General features: G+C 42.5%; 2 protein-coding genes across 3 annotated transcripts in view; one reads left to right on the top strand and one right to left on the bottom strand.

Moving 5' to 3' along the window:
• The window catches only part of LOC121584015 (whirlin-like), a 92,220-nt gene extending 81,369 nt beyond the window's left edge, over positions 1-10,851 (top strand). Inside the window, exons 8-12 of the mRNA XM_045225490.1 lie at positions 30-224; positions 1,470-2,262; positions 2,922-3,094; positions 3,450-3,575; positions 9,861-10,851. Of these exons, the coding sequence (XP_045081425.1) occupies positions 30-224; positions 1,470-2,262; positions 2,922-3,094; positions 3,450-3,575; positions 9,861-10,055 (1,482 nt within the window). The 3' untranslated portion in view covers positions 10,056-10,851. The remainder of the gene's footprint in view (positions 1-29; positions 225-1,469; positions 2,263-2,921; positions 3,095-3,449; positions 3,576-9,860) is intronic.
• Positions 10,852-17,200: 6,349 nt separating this feature from the next.
• Positions 17,201-24,708, bottom strand: part of LOC121585195 (syntaxin-binding protein 1-like) — a 35,377-nt gene continuing 27,869 nt past the window's right edge. Inside the window, exons 18-20 of one of the 2 annotated variants that reach the window (XM_041901617.1) lie at positions 22,817-22,971; positions 20,174-20,299; positions 18,432-18,519 (exon numbers count right to left, since the gene is read on the bottom strand). In XM_041901617.1, coding sequence (XP_041757551.1) covers positions 20,190-20,299; positions 22,817-22,971 — 265 coding nt within the window. In that variant the 3' untranslated portion in view covers positions 18,432-18,519; positions 20,174-20,189. Of the gene's footprint in view, positions 18,520-20,173; positions 20,300-22,816; positions 22,972-24,708 lie in introns of both variants that reach the window. The other variant, XM_041901618.2, reaches the window with a different exon arrangement.

Raw genomic sequence — 24,708 nt, forward strand, 5'->3', positions numbered from 1 at the left:
GGGCCTTGTTGACTGTTTCTCCGCTACAGTTATCCCTGCTGTCTGAGGTACGTAGCCTGGTGGCTCCCCAGGACCTGGAGCTGTATGATGGGCTGGTGCTGCACCGTGAGAGGGAGGCTCTGAAGGCCTGGCATGGAGAAAAAGGAACGTTGCACCCACACAGCCGCTGTGTACACACAGAGCCCTCAGCCAGCCACAACCACTCCAACCCCACCACGGGAAAGGTTTGACCCTAAATGACACCCTATCCCTTATACAGTGGACTACTTTTGACCAGAGCCCCATGGGCCCGGTATGTGCATGTGTGCCTATTCGAGTCTATGGTGCGTGTGTGTTTGATTTCCTCCAGGCATCCTTTAAAAATATTTTCTGTCATCAATTGGATCTGTCGCCAGTGTCAAATTAAATAGAGCAGCGATTTCAGATGAGATTACTGAGCTGCAGTACCAGTGTAGCGTTGATGTTTCACTGAATCACTGTGGCCCAGATCAGTTGAATGGGACCTCATTCTGCCAGGGCACAGTCACTCTACAAAACACTCTATAACCATCCAATTGAGGCCCAGCCACCCTGTAATAGAAACTGTTAAAAGTGTTTGTATCCTCAATGGCACCCTATTCCCTATTTAGTGCTATACGTTTGGCCAGACTCTGGCTCTGGTCAAAAGTAATGCAGTATACAGAATAGGGTGCCAGTGGAGATTATGTGTGTGTGTGTGTGTGTGTGTGTGTGTGTGTGTGTGTGCGTGCGACTGTGCGTGCGCGTGTGTGTGTCAGTTTCCCCATGGTCCAAGGTAACAGTGTTGCTTTCTGTTGGTTGGCTGGTTTTGGTGATTACCATGGTCCACTCTCTGCTTGTATAATTGGCCTCGTTGACATCCTATTACTATAGCTGTAAAATCACACCCTTAGTAAACAAGTAATTGCAGCTAATTTATATTGTATGCACTAAATTAACTTCCTGTGTTAATTGATAATTGAAGTCTTTAGTCACGGTTCAGGGTTAATGTTTCAGCACATTATTGTCATACAGCATTGCACTGGGATGCAGGTCAGTGAATATATGGCTGGGCCTGTTTATTTTGAATGATAAGTTAAAGTAAACAGGTGAAGTCATATTGTAACACACAAAACCTTGTGTCTCTTTCAGCATGAGTGCTCACATGGTGACAGTGTAGAGCAAGATCCAGGGGCATGCACTAATGTTCTACCTGACATTACATTGGTGAGTCTGTATAAGTTTGAGGTTGTTCTGGTCTGATGGAAATAATAGTCAGGTTTTATGTGCATGAGTGGCAAATTAGACTTAAATGCTAATCTTTGTGTACAATGCATTTGAAGGTGAGGCATGAATGTGGATTTGAAGGTGACTCTCTCCATTAAAAAAACATTTTCGGTGACCTTCGACTGAGTTTGTAATGTTTGTTTGTACAACTTTTCTGTACAAACAATGTCATTTTGTGTTTCTAGAAAGAAGTGCAGTCTACAGCTGAATCTCCTCCGTCCTTCAAGCCTTCTCTTCCCCCCGGCCATACCCAGACCAGATACCCCAGGGAGAGGGACCCTTCCAAGCGCCCCTCATCCAGACACTCCCAGTCTGGCCTGATCTTTACTGCCCCCACCAGGCTACACCAGGAATGTCACCACAAATCCCTCAAAGCCTTCAGCTCCTCCAACCACCAAACCTCCACCTCCCCTAGTTCTGACTTCCATCACACCTGTCCCAACCCTGGCCACCAAAACAGCCCCAACCCTGGCACCAACCACAGTGCCTATCCAAGCTCTGGTCATCAGACATCCATAAACTCTCTTCACCACACCTGCCAAAACTCCCTCCACATCTCCACCCCAACCTCTGACCACAACCCCCACCACCACCACCCCCACCAAGGCTGCCCCAGCTCTGGCCACCATACCTGCCCCGGCTCCCTTCATCACAACCCCTTGTGGTTCCCCTCTGCTCCTCCAAACAAGGAGACGACCATCAAGCACCCCATCTTCAGATCCTGTTCCAATGAGAAGCGTGCTACCTCCCCTAAGACTGCCTCCCCTTGTCTCTCACCGTGTCCCTCCCCTGGTCTCTCCCCATGTCTGTCCCCCTGTCCCTCCCCCTGTCCCACTCTCGCTGTGCTGAGGCCACCCCCCTGTAGCCCAGACAGACCCTGCTCTCCCTGTTCTCCCTCCCTCAGCCAGGGAGGTCAATGTGTCATGGCAGATGTACACAGACTGACTGCTGAGGTCAGGCCCCAGCCCCAGCAGAGAGGTAAAGGTCAATGTGTGTCTATGTGCTTTTGTGCAAACCTGCCTGTGTTTCTGTGTGTGTATCGCTTTACATGCTTGTACCCTGCGTGTACGAAACATTAGGAACACGTGCTCTTTCCATGACATAGACTGACCAGGTGAATCCAGGTCAAAGATATGATCCCTTATTGATGCCACTGTTAAATCCACATCAAATCAGTGTAGATGAAGGGGAGGAGACAGGTTAAAGAATGATTTTTAAGCCTTGACAATTGAGACATGGATTGTGTATGTGTGCAATTTAGAGGGTGAAAGGTCAAGACAAAAGATTGAAGTGCCTTTGAACAGGGTATGTTAGTAGGTGCCAGGCGCACCAGTTTGAGTGTGTCAAGAACTGCAACGCAGCTGGGTTTTTCACGCTCAACAGTTTCCCATCTGTATCAAGAATGGTCCACCACCCAAAGGACATCCAGCCAACTTGACACAACTGTGGGAAGCATTGGAGTCAACATGGGCCAGCATCCCTGTGGAACGCTTTCGACACCTTGTAGAGTCCATGCCCCGACAAATTGAGGCAGTTCTGAGGGCAAAAGGGGGTGCAATTCAATATTAGGAAGGTGTTCCTAATGTTTTGTACACTCAGTGTATATATAATCCAATCTATTTCTTCTGTGTATCCAGGCGCCACATTGTCCCAGCTGTCAGACAGTGGTCAGACTCTGAGTGAGGACAGTGGGGTGGATATTGCTGAGGCAGGAGGGCTGAGTAAAGACAGCAGTCCTCGGCCCAGTAAGAACCAGGCCACACAGGAGTCCCGAGGGGCCCAGGGACCTGCAGCACAGGCATCCAAACAGGTGAGGGCCACCAAGGGCCCATATCACAACAGAAATAACATGTTGGGTTCTCAAATGGAACCCTTTTCCATATGTAGTGTACTACGTTTGACCAGGGCTCATAGGGCTCTGGTAAAAAGTAGTGCCCTATCTAGGGAATAGGGTGCCATTTGGGACGCACAACATGACATTCATAAATCTCTGAGTTTCACAACACTCTGTTTTGCGTTTTCACAAAGTCATGGTTTGCCACACGTTTTATTTCAGTACCCTCAGTGCCTGTCCATCCCTTGACCATAGTGTATGTCTTGTTTTTATGTCTTTTTGTCCTCTTTCTATGTCCTCATTCTATGATGTATTCTTGTGTTCCCTGCAGCATCCTGTCTCTCCAGTGGCCACCCCTACCCTGGTACATGTGGTAAAGAATGCCAATACTTTGGGTATCGCTATAGAGGGAGGGGCAAACACACGCCAGCTGCTGCCACGCATCGTCACCATACAGGTGAGAGAGAGAGACTCTGCATCCCAAATGGCACTCTAGTCCCAAAATAGTGCACCACTTTTGACCAGGGCTCATGGGGCTCTGGGTAAAAGGAGATGATTCTGCATCACTTTATCATACTCCTACATTTAGGATAACTCTGAACATGAATGCAGCATGATGAAGACTACACAGGGCTTTCGTACTGTGATGTCTGTAAATAGTAAGAACTACTTCATCCTATGTGGATGTAGACCCCCCCCCCCCATGTTGCGCCTGAAGGTGTGCGCATATGCATACTTATACGTATTGTACTGTTCATGAGTGCAATATGCATAACAGCAAGCATAAAAAATGACAGCATTACCATTTTCACTTTCATCCTAAATGTGACTTTCCCCCGAGCATCTGTTTATGTGCGTAATAACAGCGTATATTTGCATTGATAAGAATCTCAAAGCAGGTCAAGGATTCTCTCCTGGGGATTTGTAACTTTGTTGAAGAAAGTTTTCTACCACCTGGTTAGTCTCAGGAGTCTTGGATTGGATGATCTATTCAGGTCACCAGGGCCCATATTCACTAGGAACGAAACGGAAGCAAACCCAAACAGGGAGGGTCTACCTGAACTTGTCCAATAAGGAACACGTTTTTTCATTTTTAGTTTTCAGGTGTGAGTGGACCGACATAGTCATTGTGAGAGGACTTACATGTGTATTTACATATTATTCTCAAGAACAGCCTTGAGGTGTTTGTGTGACGGTACAGAGATTTCCAGATCAATGGCTCCTCATGAACAGCCCCCATACATCTCAGTAGTCCAATAGAGTCCTGTTGGGCAGAATCCCACTCATTTATAGGTTCATCTAACACAACAGTCGCTGCCCGCCCATTATCAACACAGCAGGGATATCACGTCGCCTCATTAGTCCAATAATTTCCCCCCACCATTTAATGGTACTGTCTCTGATTCAGTAACAGTCAATAGCTGTTTTCCAAATGGCAACCTATTTCCTGCTTATATAGTCCCTACACTCTTAGAAAAAACGGTGCTATCTAGAGCCTAAAACGATTCTTCGGCTGTCCCCAGAGGGGAACCCTTTGAAGAACCCATTTTGGTGCCAGGTAGAACCCTTTTGGGTTCCATGTAGAAACCTTTCCACACAGGGTTCTACCTGGAACCAAAAAGGGTTCTACTTGGAACCAAAAATGGTTCTCCTATGGGGACAGCCAAATAACCCTATTGAAACCCTTTTTTCTAAGAGTGCATGGGCCCTGGTCAAAAGTAGTGCACTACATAGGGAATAGGGTGCTATTTGACACGCAGACATTAGGTAGGCTCTGAATGGCCATATAGAGAATTATAAGTGACATGGTTGAAGAGGTTATTTCAGGATATGACAGTCAACAATAATGGGATTTTATTGTTTTACTGACTTAATGATATGGAGCCTTAACACATCTGGGGATTTGGTGCAAAGAAGATGATAAACAATAGGTTGTCACGCAATGGGGTTGCCATGGCAGGCACAGCCAATTTCAAGGCTCTGCAGCAGCTATTGCATAACGCTAGAGTGCCATTGCTTTCCAAAGAGTAAACATAGTTAGTTAGTTGGAATTCCTTCCCCCTACTGTCGTAATGAAGGTAGATTGCGGGGTGCTTCAACTTAAGTGTGGACTACTTCTGCTGTCCACTATAATTGTTGTTAGGGTGATATGATTAGTGTTGTTACATCCCACACTCATATTTTTCTTCCTGGCACTGATTCTGCTGATAGCGGATAACTATTTTGAAGATGGGTCTACTTGCAATAACTGTGATATGGGGGGGGTTGTCTTGGATGGGTTCCGCTGGTGTACAGCAATCTTTAAGTCATACCACAGATTCTCAATTGGATTGAGGTCTGGGCTTTGACTAGGCCATTCCAAGACATTTAAATGTTTCCTCTTAAACCACTCGAGTGTTGCTTTAGCAGTATGCTTAGGGTCATTGTCCTGCTGGAAGGTGAACCTCCGTCCCAGTCTAAAATCTCTGGAAGACTGAAACAGGTTTACCTCAAGAATTTCCCTGTATTTAGCGCCATCCATCATTCCTTCAATTCTGACCAGTTTCCCAGTCCCTGCCGATGGTGCTGCTTGCTTGGTGGTGCCCCTTGCTTAGTGGTGTTGCAGACTCTGAGGCCTTTCAGAACAGGTGTATATATACTGAGATCATGTGACAGATCATGTGACACTTAGATTGCCCACAGGTGGACTTTATTTAACTAATTACATGACTTCTGAAGTGAATTGGTTGCACCAGATCTTATTTAGGGGCTTCATAGCAAAGGGGGTGAATACATATGCACACACCACTTTTCCGTTATTTATGTTTTAGAATTTTTTGAAACAATTAATATTTGTCATTTCACTTCACCAATTTGGACTATTTTGTGTATGTCCATTACATGAAATCCAAATAAAAATTAATTTAAATTACAGGTTGTAATGCAACAAAATAGGAAAAACGCCAAGGGGGATGAATACTTTTGCAAGGCACTGTATATATACAAAAGTATGTGAACACTCCTATAAATTAGTGGATTCAGCTATTTCAGCAACACCCATTGCTGACAGGTGTATAAAATCAAGCAAACAGCCATGCAATCTCCATAGAGAAACATTGGCAGTAGAATGGCCTTACTGAAGAGCTCAGTGACTTTCAACATGGCACCGTCATAGGATGCCACCTTTCCAACAAGTCAGTCATTCAAATTTCTGCCCTGCTAGAGCTGCCCCAGTCAACTGTAAGTGCTGTTATTGTGAATTGGAAATGTCTACAAGCATCAACGGCTCAGCCGCGAAGTGGTAGGCCACACAAGATCACAGAACGGGACCGCCGAGTGCTGAAGCCCGTAGCGCATAAAAGTAATCTGTCCTCGGTGGCAACACTCATTACCGAGTTCCAAACTGCCTCTGGAAGCAACGTCAGCACAAGAACTGTTCGTCTGGAGCTTCATGAAATGGGTTTTCATGGCTGAGTAGCCAAACCGTGAATTGCAGACTCTGTTTCCTGTAGTAGTAGGTCCTTCAGAATTCCTTCATAGACCTTTCCATTACAGCTCAGAAGGTCCTGACGATAGTCCTGAGGGAACTGATCTGACGATAATCTGACGATAGTCGTGAGGGAACTGTGGTTTGCCTTTCTTGGGTACTGCACAGACTAGTGAGTCTTTCCACAGTGGGGGAAATGTCCATCTTTTAGGCAAGCATTGAACAAATGGGTCAAAACAGGGGCAAGCTCCTCACTGTATGTCTTGAGAATCCAGGCAGGGATGCCATCTTTGTGGTTTGGTGAAAATCCCCATTTATGCCTTTGTTCTCTCTCTTATCCTGTTTCCAGTCCATGGAGGAAGGTTGTATGATCAATTCTCATTTCCTAGGCTACTAGGCATCTATTTGTTCATGCTTTTTCTTGTAAATGAACCTTAGAATGTACTGTATATGCTTGGAATAATGCCTTGTAATGCTTCTTAATGCTAGTAACTTAAGCTTTATGCCTTGTATGTGAATCCATTAATTATACAATGTTCATTAATTATACAACGGGTGGGTCTAATCCTGACTGCTGATTGGTTAAAGTTACCACCGATGTCTTCCGACATTTGCAACATTGTTTCAATATTCAAATTCAATCTCCAGCTGTCCCATAGTGATGAACGTGTCAGGAGTCGGGATGAGATAGAGGGGTAGGCAGCTTTTCTCTACCAGTCGAAATCATGAATCGGCATCATTTTTATGGATATATACAAATAACTATCAATACAAAACAGGTAAAGCGAAACGAAGTGCAGCTAGTTTGCAGTCTTTCCAGCTTCAGTTTGAAGTGATTGTGTTAGCTCTGTTGTTGGCTAGCTCTTGAACAACAGTGTCCTGACGAGAGAGCACATTTTCTTTTAAGGTGAAATCGGGCATCATTAGCTCATTGTTATGGATGTATCCAAATAAATATCACTAGAAAACAGCTTAAACAAATGCAAATGTAGCTACTTTGTTGTTATTCTGGCTGCACTGTTTGGCGTGACTGTAATTTAGCCGTAGTTGGCTAGCTAGCAAGCAAGGGATAAGAACATTGCAATAGAACAGTATGGCAATAGAAACATTTTGAACGAATGACTGGGTCACGTCCATAGACACAGAACAAAAAGACTGAACGACTGGGTACCTTCTCTGGCAACAGAACCGATAGAACGAACAACCAGCTGGCTTGGCTAGCAACCCTATATTTGTGTCGGGACTATATATTGTGGAAGGATGAAATAGTATGAATAAATTCCTCAAAATAAGTTTTTTAATGAAAATATGTCAATCATTATTTCAATATGTTGGTAACCTGTTGTATAAAAGTGATAATGCCCTCGAAGCCGGTGTTTGGAAGATATATTGGCACGGTTTGCCGGCCCTCAACTTCGTCTCGGGTCTAACTACACCTGTGCCAATATATCCTCCAAACACCAGCTTCTCGGGCGTTATCACTTAAATATCTACCTTTTGATATAGACAATTCTCAGACCAATTCTTGCTAGTCAACGTCAACTCATTGCCTAATGGTTGCTTGTATATTTTAATTATCTTTAGAGTCAGATTAACATTTTAATAGGCTAATTGCTTAGTCTTATTATGAGTCCCATGTGAGGGATATATAATATGCATATATCAAATATTACCCCACTACATCTTTGCCAGCTGCTTTCCTCCCGTTCACCTTGAAAGGAAGCATCTTGACCTGTCCAATACTGTAGGTATCAGTAGTGATGTTTGCTAATATGCTGTCTTCAACCTCCGAGCTTGGGATGTTACATGTGGTGTCCTTCCACACAGAAGAGAAGTGAAGACTCAGGGTTTCACACTCTTGTGTCTTTGTGTCATATCTCTCACTCTGGTCTTCTGGAGCTCCCATCAGCTTTTTAATGGACCAGTTTCCGCTGTCCTTGGTCCTGAGATGAGACTTCATCCTCCTAGTACCGGATCTCTCCTTAGCATGTTGGATGAGATAGGGAAAGGGGATACCTAGTCAGTTACACAACTGAATGCATTCAACCGAAACGCGTCTTTCACATTTAACCCCTCTGAATCTAATCGACGTTCACGTCATCGGCGCCCGGGGAGCAGTTGTTGTGGGAGTTAACTGCCTTGCCCAAGGGCAGAATGGTAGACCTTTCGGTTACTGGCCCAATGCTCTTAACTACTAGGCTACCTGCCACCCCAGGTATGCCACTTTGGAGCCCAGTCTCTTGTACTCACTGTCGTCCTCTGATTGGAAAGCTCTCAGCCTATCGACAATGAGCTCCTTTATTTGAGGAGTCATCCATGGCTTATCAGATGTTGCGCCACCTCCCGAGTGGCGCAGTGGTCTAAGGCACTGCATCGCAGTGCTAGCTGTGCCACTAGAGATCCTGGTTCGAATCCAGGCTCTGCTGTAGCCGGCCGCAACCGGGAGACCAATGGGACGGCGCACAATTGGCCCAGCGTCATCCAGGGTAGGGGAGGGAATGGCCGGCAGGGAGGTAGCTCAGTTGGTAGAGCATGGTGTTTGCAACGCCAGGGTTGTGGGTTCGATTCCCACGGGGGGCCAGTATGAAAATAAAAAAGAATAATGTATGCACTAACTGTAAGTCGTTCTGGATAAGAGCGTCTGCTAAATGACGTAAATGTAAATGTGATGTTGCTCCTTCTGATGCGCAATGCCTGGTTGATGATAGGAGTGATTCACAGTGATTCACTGTTATTCGTTATTCACTGTGTATTTAATCCTTGTGTTACTATTTATATTTGGTATTATAATTTGTAATCTTTAACTCTGCATTGTTGGAAAGGACCTGTAAGTAATCATTTCACTCTTAGTCTACACCTAATGTTTACAAAGCATGTGACAAATCAAATGTGATTTGATTTGATTAGCCTGATGTCTCTACCCTGATGTCTTTGTCCTGATTTGTCCTGACTGATAGAAGGCCACCTGGAACAAAGCGCTATATCATTCCTCCCCTCAACCTCTTCTGACAATAAATCAGAAGAGCCTCTACCTTTGTATTTTGTCTCTCACCTTTCCTTGAAACCACAACAACGTTCTCCTCTTCGCTTTGTATCTTCTCTCTCTTTAGCTCTTTATTTCTGCCACAAGGACACATCCTGTCTACAAAAGTGATTATTTAATTGATGCTTCATTATCTCTTTCTCTCTCGCCCCTTTCTCACTCCCCCCTCTGTCTCTCTGTCACTCTCCCCCCTCTCCCTCTCTCGCTCTCCCCTACATCTCTCTCTCTCATAGAAGGGGGGCTCGGCACACGGTTGTGGGCAGCTGAAGGTGGGTCAGGTGATTCTGGAAGTGAATGGTGTCTCCCTGAGGGGCCGGGAGCACCAGGACGCTGCTTGCATCATCGCTGAGGCCTTCAAGTCCAAAGAGAGGGACCACATTGACTTCCTCGTCACAGAGTTAAACGCAGCCCTCCTGCAGAGCCTTTAGCAGGGTCGTATTCATTAGCCACCAGACAGAAGAAAACGGACTGAAATGCTTGTTCCTGTTTTCCTGCAGGGGCTTTAGCAGGACTTTGCACTTTAAAGAGGTGGAACGGAAGGAGAAGGAGAGAACGGAAGGAGGGAGAGGTCTGAGTGTTAATAAAGACAATCTATCTTAGTCTCTTCTAAGCCAGTTCTCCTTTCCCACTTTGGCTGTAGATCCCAACCAGGCTTGGCATGTAGAGTTATATTGCCAAAATTCATGACATTCTGCATTAAGAAGAACTCTCACCAATAGAACCTAATAGAACCTAAGAAGAACCCACCAGTAGAACCTGAGAAGAACCCACCAATAGAACCTAATAGAACCTAATAATAACTCACCAATATAACCTAATAGAACATAAGAAGAACCCACCAATAAAACTAATAGCATTGAACTGAAATCTTGGAAATCACAGCTTATAACTAAAATATCAATGCTGTGATGACATTAATGATGTAATTCCATGTAGCTGCTTTTGACTGTCCCTGCTCGCTCCTCTCCAATAGGTCTGCCATTCGTAGGAGCTCTCCCCTGGAAGTGGTTATACCAAGCTGGTGCTTTGAAAATTGATATCATTTCTATCTAATCTTAGTCGAACTATACCTTTATTCCATCTCTAAAATACTTGTTTTGTATCATTTCTGTAATGTTTTATGAACACCCTATATATTGTATATAGTATATATTGTATATAGCACTGAAACACCTTTAAGAGGTAGAGGTTTAGAGCTATTTATAACACTAGGTCATCTGTATGTAAGAGGATCACATTTTTAAATGGATTGTATTAATTGACTTGCATCCATTTGTTATTTATAATGGCAGTTCGTTTTCTATACTTGGTGTTCATGATATACAGTATTGATTAATTTAATGTATTCATTGGCTATATGGTGAATCTTATGATTACATTAAGAATCACTTTTCATACACTTCCATATCCATACACCTACACTACCGGTCAAAGGTTTTAAACACCTACTCATTCAAGTGTTTTTCTTTATTTTTACTATTTTCTACATTGTAGAATAATAGTGAAGACATCAAAACTATGAAATAACACATATGGAATCATGTAGTAACCAAAAAATTGTTAAACAAATCAAAATATATTTTATATTTCAGATTCTTCAAATAGCGATCCTTTGCCTTGATGACAGCTTTGCACACTCTTGGCATTCTCTCAACCAGCTTCACCTGGAATGCTTTTCCAACAGTCTTGAAGGAGTTTTCACATATGCTGAGCACTTGTTGGCTGCTTTTCCTTCACTCTGCGGTCCGACTCATCCCAAACCATCTCAATTTGGTTGAGGTCGGGGGATTGTGGAGGCCAGGTCATCTGATGCAGCACTCCATCACTCTCCTTCTTGGTCAAATAGCCCTTACACAGCCTGGAGGTGTGTTGGGTCATTGTCCTGTTGAAAAACAAATGATAGTCCCACTAAGACCAGACCAGATGGAATGGCGTATCACTGCAGAATGCTGTGGTAGCCATGCTGGCTAAGTGTGCCTTGAATTTTAAATAAATCACAGACAGTGTCACCAGCAAAGCAACCCACACCATAACACCTCCTCCATGATTTACGGTTTGAAATACACATGCGGAGATCATCCGTTCACAAAGACACGGCTGTTGGAACCAAAAATCTCAAATTTGGACTCCAGACCAAAGGACACATTTCCACCTGTCTAATGTCCATTGCTCGTGTTTCTTGGCCCAAGGAAGTCTCTTCTTCTTATTGGTGTCCATTAGTAGTGGTTTCTTTGCAGCAATTCGACCATGAAGGCCTGATTCACACAGTCCCCTCTGAACAGTTGATGTTGAGATGTGTCTGTTACTTGAACTCTGTGAAGCATTTATTTGGGCTGCAATTTCTGAGGCTGGTAACTCTAATGAACTTAGCCTCTGCAGCAGAGGTAACTCTGGGTCTTCCATTCCTGTGGCGGTCCTCATGAGAGCCAGTTTCATCGTAGCAATTGATGGTTTTTGCGACTGCACTTGAAGAAACTTGCAAAGTTCTTGAAATGTTCCGTATTGACTGACCATCATGTTTTAAAGTAATGATGGACTGTCATTTCTCTTTGCTTATTTGAGCTGTTCTTTCCATAATATGGACTTAACGGATTAAGAAGGCACACCTGTTAATTGAAATGCATTCCGGGTGACTACCTCATGAAGCCAGTTGAGTGAATGCCAAGAGTGTGCAAAGATGTCATCAAGGCAAAGGGTGGCTATTTGAAGAATCTCAAATATAAAATATATTTTGATTTGTTTAACACTTTTTTGGTTACTACATGATTCCATATGTGTTATTTCATAGTTTTGATGTCTTCACTATTATTCTACATTTTGAATGACCGGTAGTGTGTGTGTATATATATATATATATATATATATATATATATATATATTGCAGTAGATAAAAGCAGAGACAATATTGAAAATTAGCAACGGTACTTCATCTGAGCTGTAGAGCTGAATCAGAGATGGTAATGAAGAGTCAGAGAGGGATCCTGGGAGAGAAATGTGTCCATGAGCTGCTAATGCATCGTTATACAGAGAAATAACTTGTGAATTCTAGGTAACTGACTCACTATTAGTGGAGCTGGTGTGGAGGGGATGCAGTAGCAGCCATAATGCACATTGTGTGTATGAGAGAGTGTACTGTATACTGTACACTACATGGTCAAAAGTCAAGTTCTTCCACACCGATCTCAACAAACCATTTCACTATCGACCTCACTTTGTGCACGGCGGCATTGTCATGCTGAAACAGGAAAGGGCCTTCCGCAAACTGTTGTCACAAAGTTGGAAGCACAGAATCGTCTAGAATGTTATTGTATGCTGTAGCGTTAAGATTTCCCTTCACTGGAACTAAAGGGGCCTAGCCCAAACCATGAAAAACAGCCCCAAACCATTATTCCTACTCGACCATACTTTTTTGCAGTTGGCACTATGCATTCGGGCAGGTAGCGTTCTCCTGGCATCCGCTAGATGGTGAAGAACGCGTTTCCACTGCTTCAAAGTCCAATGGCGACGAGCTTAACACCACTCTAGCCGACGCTTGGCATTGCGTGTGGTGATTTTACGCTTGTGTGCGGCTGCTCAACATTTCCACTTCACAATAACAGCACTTACAGTTGACCGGGGCGACTCTAGCAGGGCAGAAATTTGATGAACTGGCTTGTTGGAAAGGTGGCATCCTATGACGGTGCCACGTTGAAAGTCACTGAGCTCTTCAGTAAGGCCATTCTACTGCCAATGTTTGTCTATGGAGATTGCATGGCTGTGTGCTCTTTTTTTATACACCTGTCAGCAACGGGTGTGGCTGAAATAGCTGAATCCACTAATTTGAAGGGGTGTCCACCTACTTTTGGTCATGTAGTGTGTCGCAGCAGTGTATACTAGTGTAGTAAAATACTAGTGGATATACTGTCACTCATAATGGGGAGGTTGGCACCAGTTACCTCCCAAATGGGCCCTGGTCAAAAGTAGTGCACTATATAGGGAATAGGGTGCCATTTGGTACTTACAACACATTGCTTGCTGTTGTATTGGGGGTTGATTGATGTCTTGAACTGAATGAACTGTAGTAAGCGTATAAGACTGTATAAAATGACTGAATAAGAGTATAACAGATTATCATAGAGAAAAGGTTTGTAGGTATTTTTGAATGCAAACAGTCCAAACATGATACATATATATTGTATATACACATATAAAGTATATGCTGTAAATAGATATATAGACATATATAGAGTGACAGATTACATTACTGTTTGACAGTATAACAGATCTACAAAGTATTATTCCTGTGTCTGCTGTCACATTCTACAGTAGCTCTCATTTGACTAGTTGCTCAGAGTGTATTTGCTCAGGTTCCAGTTGGGTATTGATTGATTGATCACATACAAAGGCATCTTGACTGACAATGCATTACCTATAGCAGGTGAGGGTGGTGTAATGCTACATCACCTATTGGTTTATCTTTGCACCAAAACAATGCCACGAATTACAAATACTCACAGTAACAGTATGTGAACATCAGTTGACAATACAAATCTAAAGTAGGCTATTTACGTCTGCTGCATTCTGATCTTTTTTGACTAATTGGTCTTTTGACCAATCAGATCAGCACTTTTGCCAATAATTGGGCAAAAGATCAGAATTGGGCTGCCTGTGTAAATGCAGCCATGATGCAGCAGACTTGTAAATAGTCTACTTTAGATTTACATTGGGTTTTTCATCTTACTATATTGTCAGCTAAATGTCCCTGCACATTGACTCGGTACCGGTACTCCTTGTATATAGCCTCATTATTGTTATTTTATTGTGTTATTATTTTATTTAGCTAACTTTTCGTAATTTTTTAACTCTGCATTGTTGGGAAAGGGCTCATAAGTAAGAATTTCACGGTAAAGCCTACACCTGTTGTATTCGGCGCATGTGACAAATACAATTAGATTTTAACTGATGTCACATACTGTTATCGTGAGTATTTGCTATTCTTGGCATTGTTTTGGTGTATTGTTTTATATATTGTTTTGATAAAAGTGATGTAAAAAAGTGATGCAGCATTACACCACCATCACCTGCTATAGGTAATACATTGTCAGTCAATTTGCATTTTTCTTGTTCTGTACCAGCCTTCTGTTACCCAACAGTAGGCTGTGTTGTAAAAAAAATAACTACGCTGGACAATGTTTTAGTAGCTTGAGTGCTAGTCTGTTTGTGCTATCATGCCAGCTCCCTGTCACTCATTGTCATGGCAATGTTTGGCTTGACAATGACAGCAATGGAGTTGCTTACAGATTGAAAGTAGCTATAAGCTAAATCTGGTGTGACACATCATTTCTCAGTGCTCTGTTATGTTTTTGTTGTGCATTGTCCCTGCCAAATAAACGTAATACAAATTTTACAAAAAGAGCACCAACAGGTCTAGGACCAGGCTAATGTTTCAGCACTATAGCTGTAGCAGCATATCCTAGTAATATAGTGTATCTTACTACTACAGAGCTGACACAATATTAGAGGCATACGATCATAACCAAATGCTTACTGCACTAAACGCTTAGGGCTCTATTCAATCAGATCCGACATCCGCATAGGGGTTGTTTTGGCAGTTTCGGAGGTGGAACTGCGACGGAGCTGTCAAATCCACCAGCGGCTTTTGGCATTATACCTAAAGCGGACATTGCCATTGGCTGTATGGAGTCGCATTAAGAGAAATCCCATGCAGCCTTATTTATACGTTTGAACACTGGAATGTGAGATGTAGTCTACACCTCGATTAGGATGACAGAAATCCTCATTATTTCGTTGAATGATTTTCAGTTTGAGCGTCATTATTTCTATATAGCCTACACTTTCTCCTTCTGTACTTCTAACGCCAGTGGGATGGATGTGGCTTCTTGACAATGATCACGAGCAGCTGCTCACCGATTTGACAGCTCCAACACAGTTGCATCTCCAACACCGGCAAAACATCAGCTATGCGGGTGTCGGCTATCACCGGTTAATACTTGATCTGATTGAATCTAGGCCTGAGACATATTCCTCAAGTCAATAGAGTGCATAACAATGCAATGCTGAAGTGAATTGAATAAAGATTGACCAACTCATTGCCTGGTTTGGTTGTATAGCTATGACATTTCAAAATACAGCTTTTATTGAGATATCTTTCATTTCATGATGCACTGAAATGTCCTCAATTCAATTTTAATTTCAAGACAACTTTATTTATCATCCTCAGGGGCAATTAAGAATATACTGTCATCCAGAGGAAGCTGGTGGAAGGAGCTATATGAGGACTGGCTCATTGTAAAGACTGGAATGGAATAAATGGAACCGTATCAAACATATGGAAACCAAGTTTGATTCCGTTCCATTTATTCAATTCCAGCCAAATAAAATGTGATTTAAATAAAATGTGATTTGATTTTATTACAATGAGCCCTTCCTCCTATAGCTCCTCCCACCAGCCTCCTCTGCTGTCACCATAAATGGGTGGTTGACACTGTTCAGTTGGCCTTGAGCTTCCTTCACAGTGCTCCACAGAGAGACTAGTATTATAGAGCTATCAAATAGGATAGAACATATGACTCGATGTACTGCACTTTTCTGTATTATGTCAGGCAGGAGTTCTATTTTAGCTATGCATTCACTCATTCACTACGTAAGGAGATAATTAGTGACTCATTAAAATATAGCTGCAAGTCGAAGCTGCAGCACTGCTGGGTATCCAGTTGTAGAACAAAACATAGTATTAATTTAGTTCTCCTACCATTCACCCAAATTATTTCATTTCTTGAAGTAACCCCCACAATATTCAAACGCTGTAGAAGTATGTTGGCTCCCCCTGGCTGTGTCTAAAGCAAAGCCAAGTCCTGCGGCCTGCTGTGATGATTATGTTTATCCAGCAATATGGGGCGGCAGGTAGCCTGGCGGGTAAGAGCGTTGGGCCGAATCCCCGAGCTGACAAGATAAATATCTGTCGATCTGCCCCTAAGCAAGGCAGTTAACCTCTGATTCAGAGGGGTTGGGTTAAATGCGGAAGACACATCTCAGTTGAATGCATTCAGTTGTACAACTGACCAGGTATGTAAGTGGTACTGCAATAATATAGTTCTATTACAGTCCTACTATCACAAACTCTTACAGTTTAGTTCAGGGGACCCCATACTAAATGTATGTGCTAGTCTCTCAGATATTTTGTTTGGACCCTCCAGATAACTTTTTTGTAACTTCAAAAGGGGCCTCCCAGATCAGCAGCAGTCCAATCCATCCATCCGTCAATGACTAAACTGTTTGCTGATACAGTGCATTCGGAAAGTATTCAGACCCCTTGACTTTTTCCACATTTTGTTACGTTACAGCCTTATTCTAAAATGTATTACATTAATTAGCTTTTTATTTTTTATAAATGTGCACACACACAAAAAACTTTTAGCTTTGTCATTATGGGGCTATTGTGTATAGATTGATGAGGAAAAAACAAACAATTTAATCAATTTTAGAATAAGGCTGTAACGTAACAAAATTTGGAAAAAGTCAAGGGGTCTGAATACTTTCCGAATGCACTATACATATTTCAATAGTCATTTAGTAATGTAACAGTACAAGATCAACTTTTATTTGAAGCCTTTATTGGAGCTTTAGTACATGATATTTGCAGAAAGGGTACTGTTTGTGATAAATCACTTCCAAGCATCAAATTCTGATAAGTTATACAGGTATTACAGAATTAATATATCTTAATAAATAATAGATCACTCTAATAGAAAGCTAACAAATCACTATACAACAACAATGACAACAAATGAGTTTGCATCATGACAATGTCAACACTGCACTGGAAAATGACTATAACTACTACAGGGAGAGGATATAACAAATCAAATCAATATAGTGACATAATGTTAATGAACAGAGGCAGACAACTAAACTAATAGAGGAAGAACTTTCCAATGCTTGATCACTGTCCAACTACAGTACTGTTTACTACAGCTAAATTACCACTAGTACAGAGCGGCTTCACGTTGGCATTTCCAAAGTTAGGATAATCACCATCAAAACATTGATACAGCATGGCATATATTCTACTAACTACTGATTGCATGAGACGGAAGATGTCTCTTATTTTAAAACGGTGGTGATGTTTCCAAATTCAAAAATTATTTTTCCAAATACTGAAAATAAATAGGTATTTTTGCTCAATGTTCCTGGAATGTTTACAAGCAATGAGACAAAAGTTATATGATACTAAAAACAGACAGTCTTAGAAACACAGGAATCTTATCAATCTTTTTGAGGGGGGAATGTTATACATAGATCCCATCCCACTATCATCACAGTTGGTGCCTTTATATTCCTGACTATCTGAAATATGATGAGCACTCTATACCAATCACCAGCCAAAATCATTCCTCAATTTCCACCTACACTAATCTAATCTCCTGATTGGCTTCCTTTTTAAGGAAGTGCAACAACAGCATCCTGAGATGGCAGTGTACATCCACTGCTCATAGTATCAACAGTTATCCAGCGCAAACTCAATCTCTACTCTTCCATCCAATCAAATCAGGGTGTATGTACAGTAGTTCAAACATTATGTGGTTCTTGGTGCTCTGGTTTTGAAGGATCTTATTTAATTCGATTGAAACATGATATCTGAATACATGACTTGGATATGTTAGAAATAGATGCTGCCATTTGTTTTCTTCTGTCCTGTTATGTATAGAGTAGAAGGGTTTGTTATGTCTTGGATCCTTACTATTCATGTATGCCAGATGGGGGAGTTTGGAGGTTAGGAGAGGGACAACTACAGCCAGGGGGCTCTTAGCTGTTCAGCTCAAACATCTTCTTGCTTATCCATCTCTTTGAGGGCTTGAAGAAGGCGTGTTGGGGTGAAGATATTGGTTGATCCTGCAGCAGAGAGCGAGAGAGAGAGAGAACTTGAACATAGGCCTACACATATCTTCTCAGTTTGAACTGGACTCGTCTGTTAATTATGGTACAGTACAGTTCCAAATTGGAATGACATTGAGAGAAATACACAGACAGCAGAAATCCCATATAAAGACATGGGGGTTCAGCTTTTAGTCCAGGAAAGAGTATCATATTCAGGGAAATATAACATTTCTCTGCCAGTCAACATGATATGCACGGGCAGCAACTCAGGAAATGACAATAGCTGCTGCTTCTCTAAACCATGTAATTTTCAGCCAAACGACAAAAACATACAGGGGTAAAAAGGCTTAATTTAAAAAAACATCTGTGCAATAAATATTACATTGCTAAATACAGTACAGACATATTGCCTTGTGGATTGTAAATACAGAAAAAGGAGCTCTTGACAACTGTCTACATACAGCACACCACAAGAACAGATCTCGGAAGGACAGATACAGAGACCACACGCAAGATAAACAGAATAGACGACAGCATCACCGACCAAGTACACACAAGGAATGAGAACAACCAATCCACTGAACCCTGAGAAACAACGGGGTAGCTCATAAACAGTGGAATCAGAGTTTGCGTCCCTATGGGCCCTGGTCAAAAGTAGTGCACTGTAATGGAAACAGGGTGCCATTTGGGATGCACAACAGGGGACTTAGAGCCCTTGGCACGGTTTCCCGAAAGCATATTAAGTTCATCGTTAGAATCTTCGTAGGAGCATCGTTAAATCTCCAAGCGGTTTCCCAAAACCATTGTTACTAAAGTTGCACTTGAAAACGCTCGTTATTTACCGACTGCCTCAGAACAAGCTAAGTGCATCGTTAGATATTTTTTTGCCCTTCCGCGTCACTTTATACACAGAAGATCTCTGCTAAACATAGAATCAAGCTGTTTATCTGTCTCTCTATGACCCCCATAACTTCGGAATGAAGTTGACTACAAATACAAAGTTGGCAATGTCTTTGCAATTGTTACAAACAAGTGAAGGATAACCGAAAACCGAGATGACTGTATAAAAAAAAGGCCTCTAGGCTACATAGGCCTCTGCATATACAGTATTTCAACCATATTGAAATTAATTTAATGTTTAGTCGATTGAGTTCTATTTTGCTAACTGAAGTCTACACTGTCTGTGTTTTTTGCTTTAAAATATTTCATGATGTGTAACAACATGTGCGCATTGATGTGCCAAATCTGTGATTTAGTGCATTATTAGGCTACAGGGTAAGTATTAGAATAAGCCGCCTCAATATTTGCAGCCATAAGTTGATAATATCTCTCTTGGACCTGATCCGTCACCAGTATTGTGGAATAATGATAATGTTAAGGTAAGATTTGAATGGAGAAAGCTGATCCGAGAGCAGCTGTGCCTTTCTTTTGATCCTATCAGTATCGACACATGCCACAACGACGCACTTAGTGAATGTTCTTTCTGCGTAGTGTTTTTGGAAATGCATGTTGCATTGTAGGAATTGTAGGAACGATGCATCTTTAAAACACTCGAAAGCCTAAGTTCCATCGCAATCGGAAAAGCGGGCCCAGGGCCTGAGGACGGGAGGTGGGGTGAGACTGAGGGAGATCAGAGAAGGTGGGTTCACATCACAACAACTATCTTAACTTCTCAGCGTATGTTCTCATTCTGCAGGGGTAGGTTCTGGTTCTTCAGGAGCAGCGTTGGGGTCCAGGAAGTCAGGGTGCTGCAGCTCCTTTAGGTATTTGGTGGGAGTGAGTGTGTGGGTGGAACCTAAGGAGGGACAAAGGTTTTCACATTGCACCCTAATCTCATTCTCTGTTTTTGTGTAAGGTCTCCATTGTCTTCCGAGTGGAGATCGAGTCATCGCACTTTATCTGATATAAAATGGTAAGGTCCCCTGAAAGAAAAATTTTAGTGGCAAAAGAAAATATGAATGTAAAAGGAGTTAACATGTGTGAAAGGATGTTCTCCAGATAACATGAATTGAGCTTCTTTTTCTGTCCTAAATGGCACCCTAAAGTAATGCACTATATAGGGAATAGGCTGCCATTTAAGATGCAGGTAAGTCATTTAACTTGACCTAGACTTGGCCTGTAATAGATAACTGATCTGTAGATCAATGTAATTCAGTACCTTCCTAGAATAACTGTGTCCCTGTCCCTGCCCCTGGTGGTATCCATTCCCTGCACTCACAACACACACATCCTCTATCTGATACATTCTCAGAAACACCATCTGATCTGAGCCCACTAACAAACTAAGCAGATTCCACCCAGTAGCAGCAGCAGCAACAGCCGAGTCAGACACAGCGGAACAGCACTATAGGATTTCAACTGTATATTCTAATGATTTCCACAGTTCCTAAGTATAGATAGAATTATTCAAGATAGCTAGGTAGCTAGGTGGCTAATGCTAACATTAGGTAGGTGGCTAACGTTAGCTAGGCTACCTCCCACGCCCTCCCTTTGGCAAATCAGACCATAACCACCACCTTCTTCCTGCTTACAAGCAAAAACTCAAACAGGAAGTACCAGTGTCACGCTCAATACGGAAGTGGTACGATGAAGCGTATGCTAAGCTACAGGACTGTTTCGCTAGCACAGACTGGAATATGGGATTCATCCGATAACATGGAGGAGTTTACCGGCTTCATTAATAGTGACAGTGGGTACCCCAACCAGAAACCAGGGATACAGGCAACATCCGCACTGAGTTAAAGGCTAGAGCTGACGCTTTCAAGGAGCGGGACACTAATCCTGCTATGACCTCCGACGAACCATCAAACAGGCAAAGCTTCAGTACAGGACTAAGATCAAATCCTACTACTCCGGCTCTGACACTCGACGCATGTGGCAGGGCTTGCAAACTGTCACGGATTACAAAGGGAAACCCAGCCGTGAGCTGCCCAGTGACGCGAGCCTACCAGATGAGCTAAATGCCTTCTATGCTTGATTCGAAGGCAAGCAACACTGAACCATGCATGAGAGCACCAGCTGTTCCAGACAACAGTGTTATTTCGCTCTCCGTAGTCAATGTGAGTAAGGTTAACATGTTAACATTCGCAAGGTCGCATGGCCAGACGGAATACCAGGACACGTACTCAGAGCATGCACTGACCAGCTGGCAAGTGTCTTCACTGGCATTTTCAAACTATCCCTGACCCAGTCTGTAATACCAACTTGTTTCAAACAGACCACCATAGTCCCCGTGCCCAAGAACGCCAAGGTAACCTGTCTAAATGACTATCGCCCCGTAGCACTCACATCTATAGCCATGAAATGCTTTGATAGGCTGGTCATGGCTCACATCAACACCACCATTCCAGACACCATCCCAGACACCCAATTCGCATACCGCCCCAACAGATCCACAGATGATGCAATCTCTATTGCACTCCACGCTGCCCTCACCCACCTGGACAAAAGGAATACCTATGTAAGAATGCTGCTCATTGACTACAGCTCAGCATTCAACACCTCCAAGCTCATCACCAAGCTCAGAACCCTGGGACTGAACACCTTCCATAGACTGTTCTCTCTGCTACCACACGGCAAGCGGTACCAGTGCACCAAGTCTGGAACCAACAGGATCCTGAACAGCTTCTACCCCGAAGCCATAAGACTGCTAAACAAGAATGCTAAATAGCTAATCACATGGCTACCCGGACTACCTCCTTTGACCCTTTTTTGCACTAACTCTCTTGCACTGACTCTATTCACATACACTCACACATACTTATACTGACACCCCAGCACACACACACACAACATGCGCACACATGCATACTGACACCACACTGACACTCACACACACTCACCGAACACACTGCTGCTACTGTCTATTATCTATCCTGTTGCCTAGTCACTTTACCCCTACCTATATGTACATAGCTACCTCAATTACCTCGTACCTCTGCACATTGACTCGGTACTGGTACTCCCTGTATATAGCCATATTATTTTAACTTGCTATTGTTATTCGTTATTCACTGTGTATTTATTCCTGTCACTATTTTTATTTATTTTTTATGTTTTATCTTTCACTCTGCATTGTTGGAAAAGGACCCATAAGTAAGCATTTCACTGTTAATCTACACCTGTGGTTTACAAAGCATGTGACAAATACAATTGTATTTTATTTGATGATCAGGCATACATCCAACTGATGCATCCAGCCCATTGATATTGCCTAGGCCTATGTATTTATTCTCCGCTTATATTCCCATGTTAAAGAAAAACAGAACACAAAAGGGTAACACATGTAACCCTACGCATGCTGCCAACTCACCAATGATGGCCTCCCATTTGCCATTGGCTTGTGTGACCTCGTAGACACAGCGCATCTCGCTGAAGGTCATGCCTCCGATGATGAAGATGATGACTCTGGGACCTGTCTTCATCTCTGTGGGGCCCTTATTCTTGTGCCAGTTACCGTACCGGGCACTGCAATGAGAGGGGAAGATATTCAAGTAATTTATTTGGATAGTCCATCTATGATGAGACATACTGTTGAGATGCTACTGAAAGGCTAAAGAAAAGCTGATGAGATGTTGATAATAGTCTATTGACAGTTTGTTGAACATCTGTGGATGGACTACAGACACTTTCTTGTTGAACGTCAAAAGACATCCTGTTGACATGTTAGGATAATCTTTCAATAGTTTGTAGAGCGTCTATAGATTTACTACAAAATATAGATATAAAACGCAGCATGCAACAATTTCAAATATTTTACTGAGTTACAGTTCATATGAGAAAATCAGTCAATTTAAATAAATAAATTAGGCCTTCATCTATGGATTTCAAATGACTGGGAATACAGATATGTACAGTTGAAGTCGGAACTTTACATACACTTAGGTTGGAGTCATTAAAACTTGTTTTTCAACCACTCCACACATTTCTTGTTAACAAACTATAGTTTTGGCAAGTCGGTTAGGACATCTACTTTGTGCATGACACAAGTCATTTTTCCAACAATTGTTTACAGACAGATTATTTCACTTATAATTCACTGTATCACAATTCCAGTGGGTCAGAAGTTTACATACACTAAGTTCACTGTGCCTTTAAACAGCTTGGAGAATTCCAGAAAATTATGTCATGGCTTTAGAAGCTTCTGCTAGGCTAACTGACATCATTTCAGTAAATTGGAGGTGTACCTGTGGATGTATTTCAAGGCCAACCTTCAAACTCAGTGCCTCTTTGCTTGACATCATGGGAAAATCAAAAGAAATCAGCCAGGTACCATGTTCATCTGTACAAACAAAGTACGCAAGTATAAACACCATGGGACCACGCAGCCGTCATATAAGGAGACGCGTTCTGTCTCCTAGAGATGAACGTACTTTGGTGCGAAAAGTGTAAATCAATCCCAGAACAACAGCAAAGGACCTTGTGAAGATGCTGGAGGAAACAGGTACAAAAGTATCTATATCCACAGTAAAACGAGTTCTACTTTATATCGACATAACCTAAAAGGCCGCTCAGCAAGGAAGAAGCCACTGCTCCAAAACCGCCATAAAAAGCCTTGACTACGGTTTGCAACTGCACATGGGGACAACGATCATACTTTTTGGAGAAATGTACTCTGGTCTGATGAAACAAAAATAGAACTGTTTGGCTATTATGACCATCGTTATGTTTGGAGGAAAAATGGGGGGCTTGCAAGCACCATCCCAACCGAGAAGCAGGGGGTTGGCAGCATCATACTGTGGGGGTGCTTTGCTGGAGGAGGGACTGGTGCACTTCACAAAATAGATGGCATCATGAGGAAGGAAAATTATGTGGATATATTGAAGCAACATCTCAAGACATCAGTCAGGAAGTTAAAGCTTGGTCGCAAATGGGTCTTCCAAACGGACAATGACCCCAAGCATACTTCCAAAGTTGTGGCAAAATGGCTTAAGGACAACAAAGTCAAGGTATTGGAGTGGCCATCACAAAGCCCTGACCTCAATCCTATAGAAGATGTGTGGGCAGAACTGAAAAAGTGTGTGCGAGCAAGGAGGCCTACAAACCTGACTCAGTTACACCAGCTCTGTCAAGAGGAATGGGCCAAAATTCACTCAACTTATTGTGGGAAGCTTGTGGAAGGCTACCCGAAACGTTTGACCTAAGTTAAACAATTTAAAGGCAATGCTACCAAATACTATTTGAGTGTATGTAAACTTCTGACCC

Source organism: Coregonus clupeaformis, chromosome 16 (genome assembly GCF_020615455.1).
Source record: "Coregonus clupeaformis isolate EN_2021a chromosome 16, ASM2061545v1, whole genome shotgun sequence".
Classification (NCBI taxonomy): domain Eukaryota; kingdom Metazoa; phylum Chordata; class Actinopteri; order Salmoniformes; family Salmonidae; genus Coregonus; species Coregonus clupeaformis.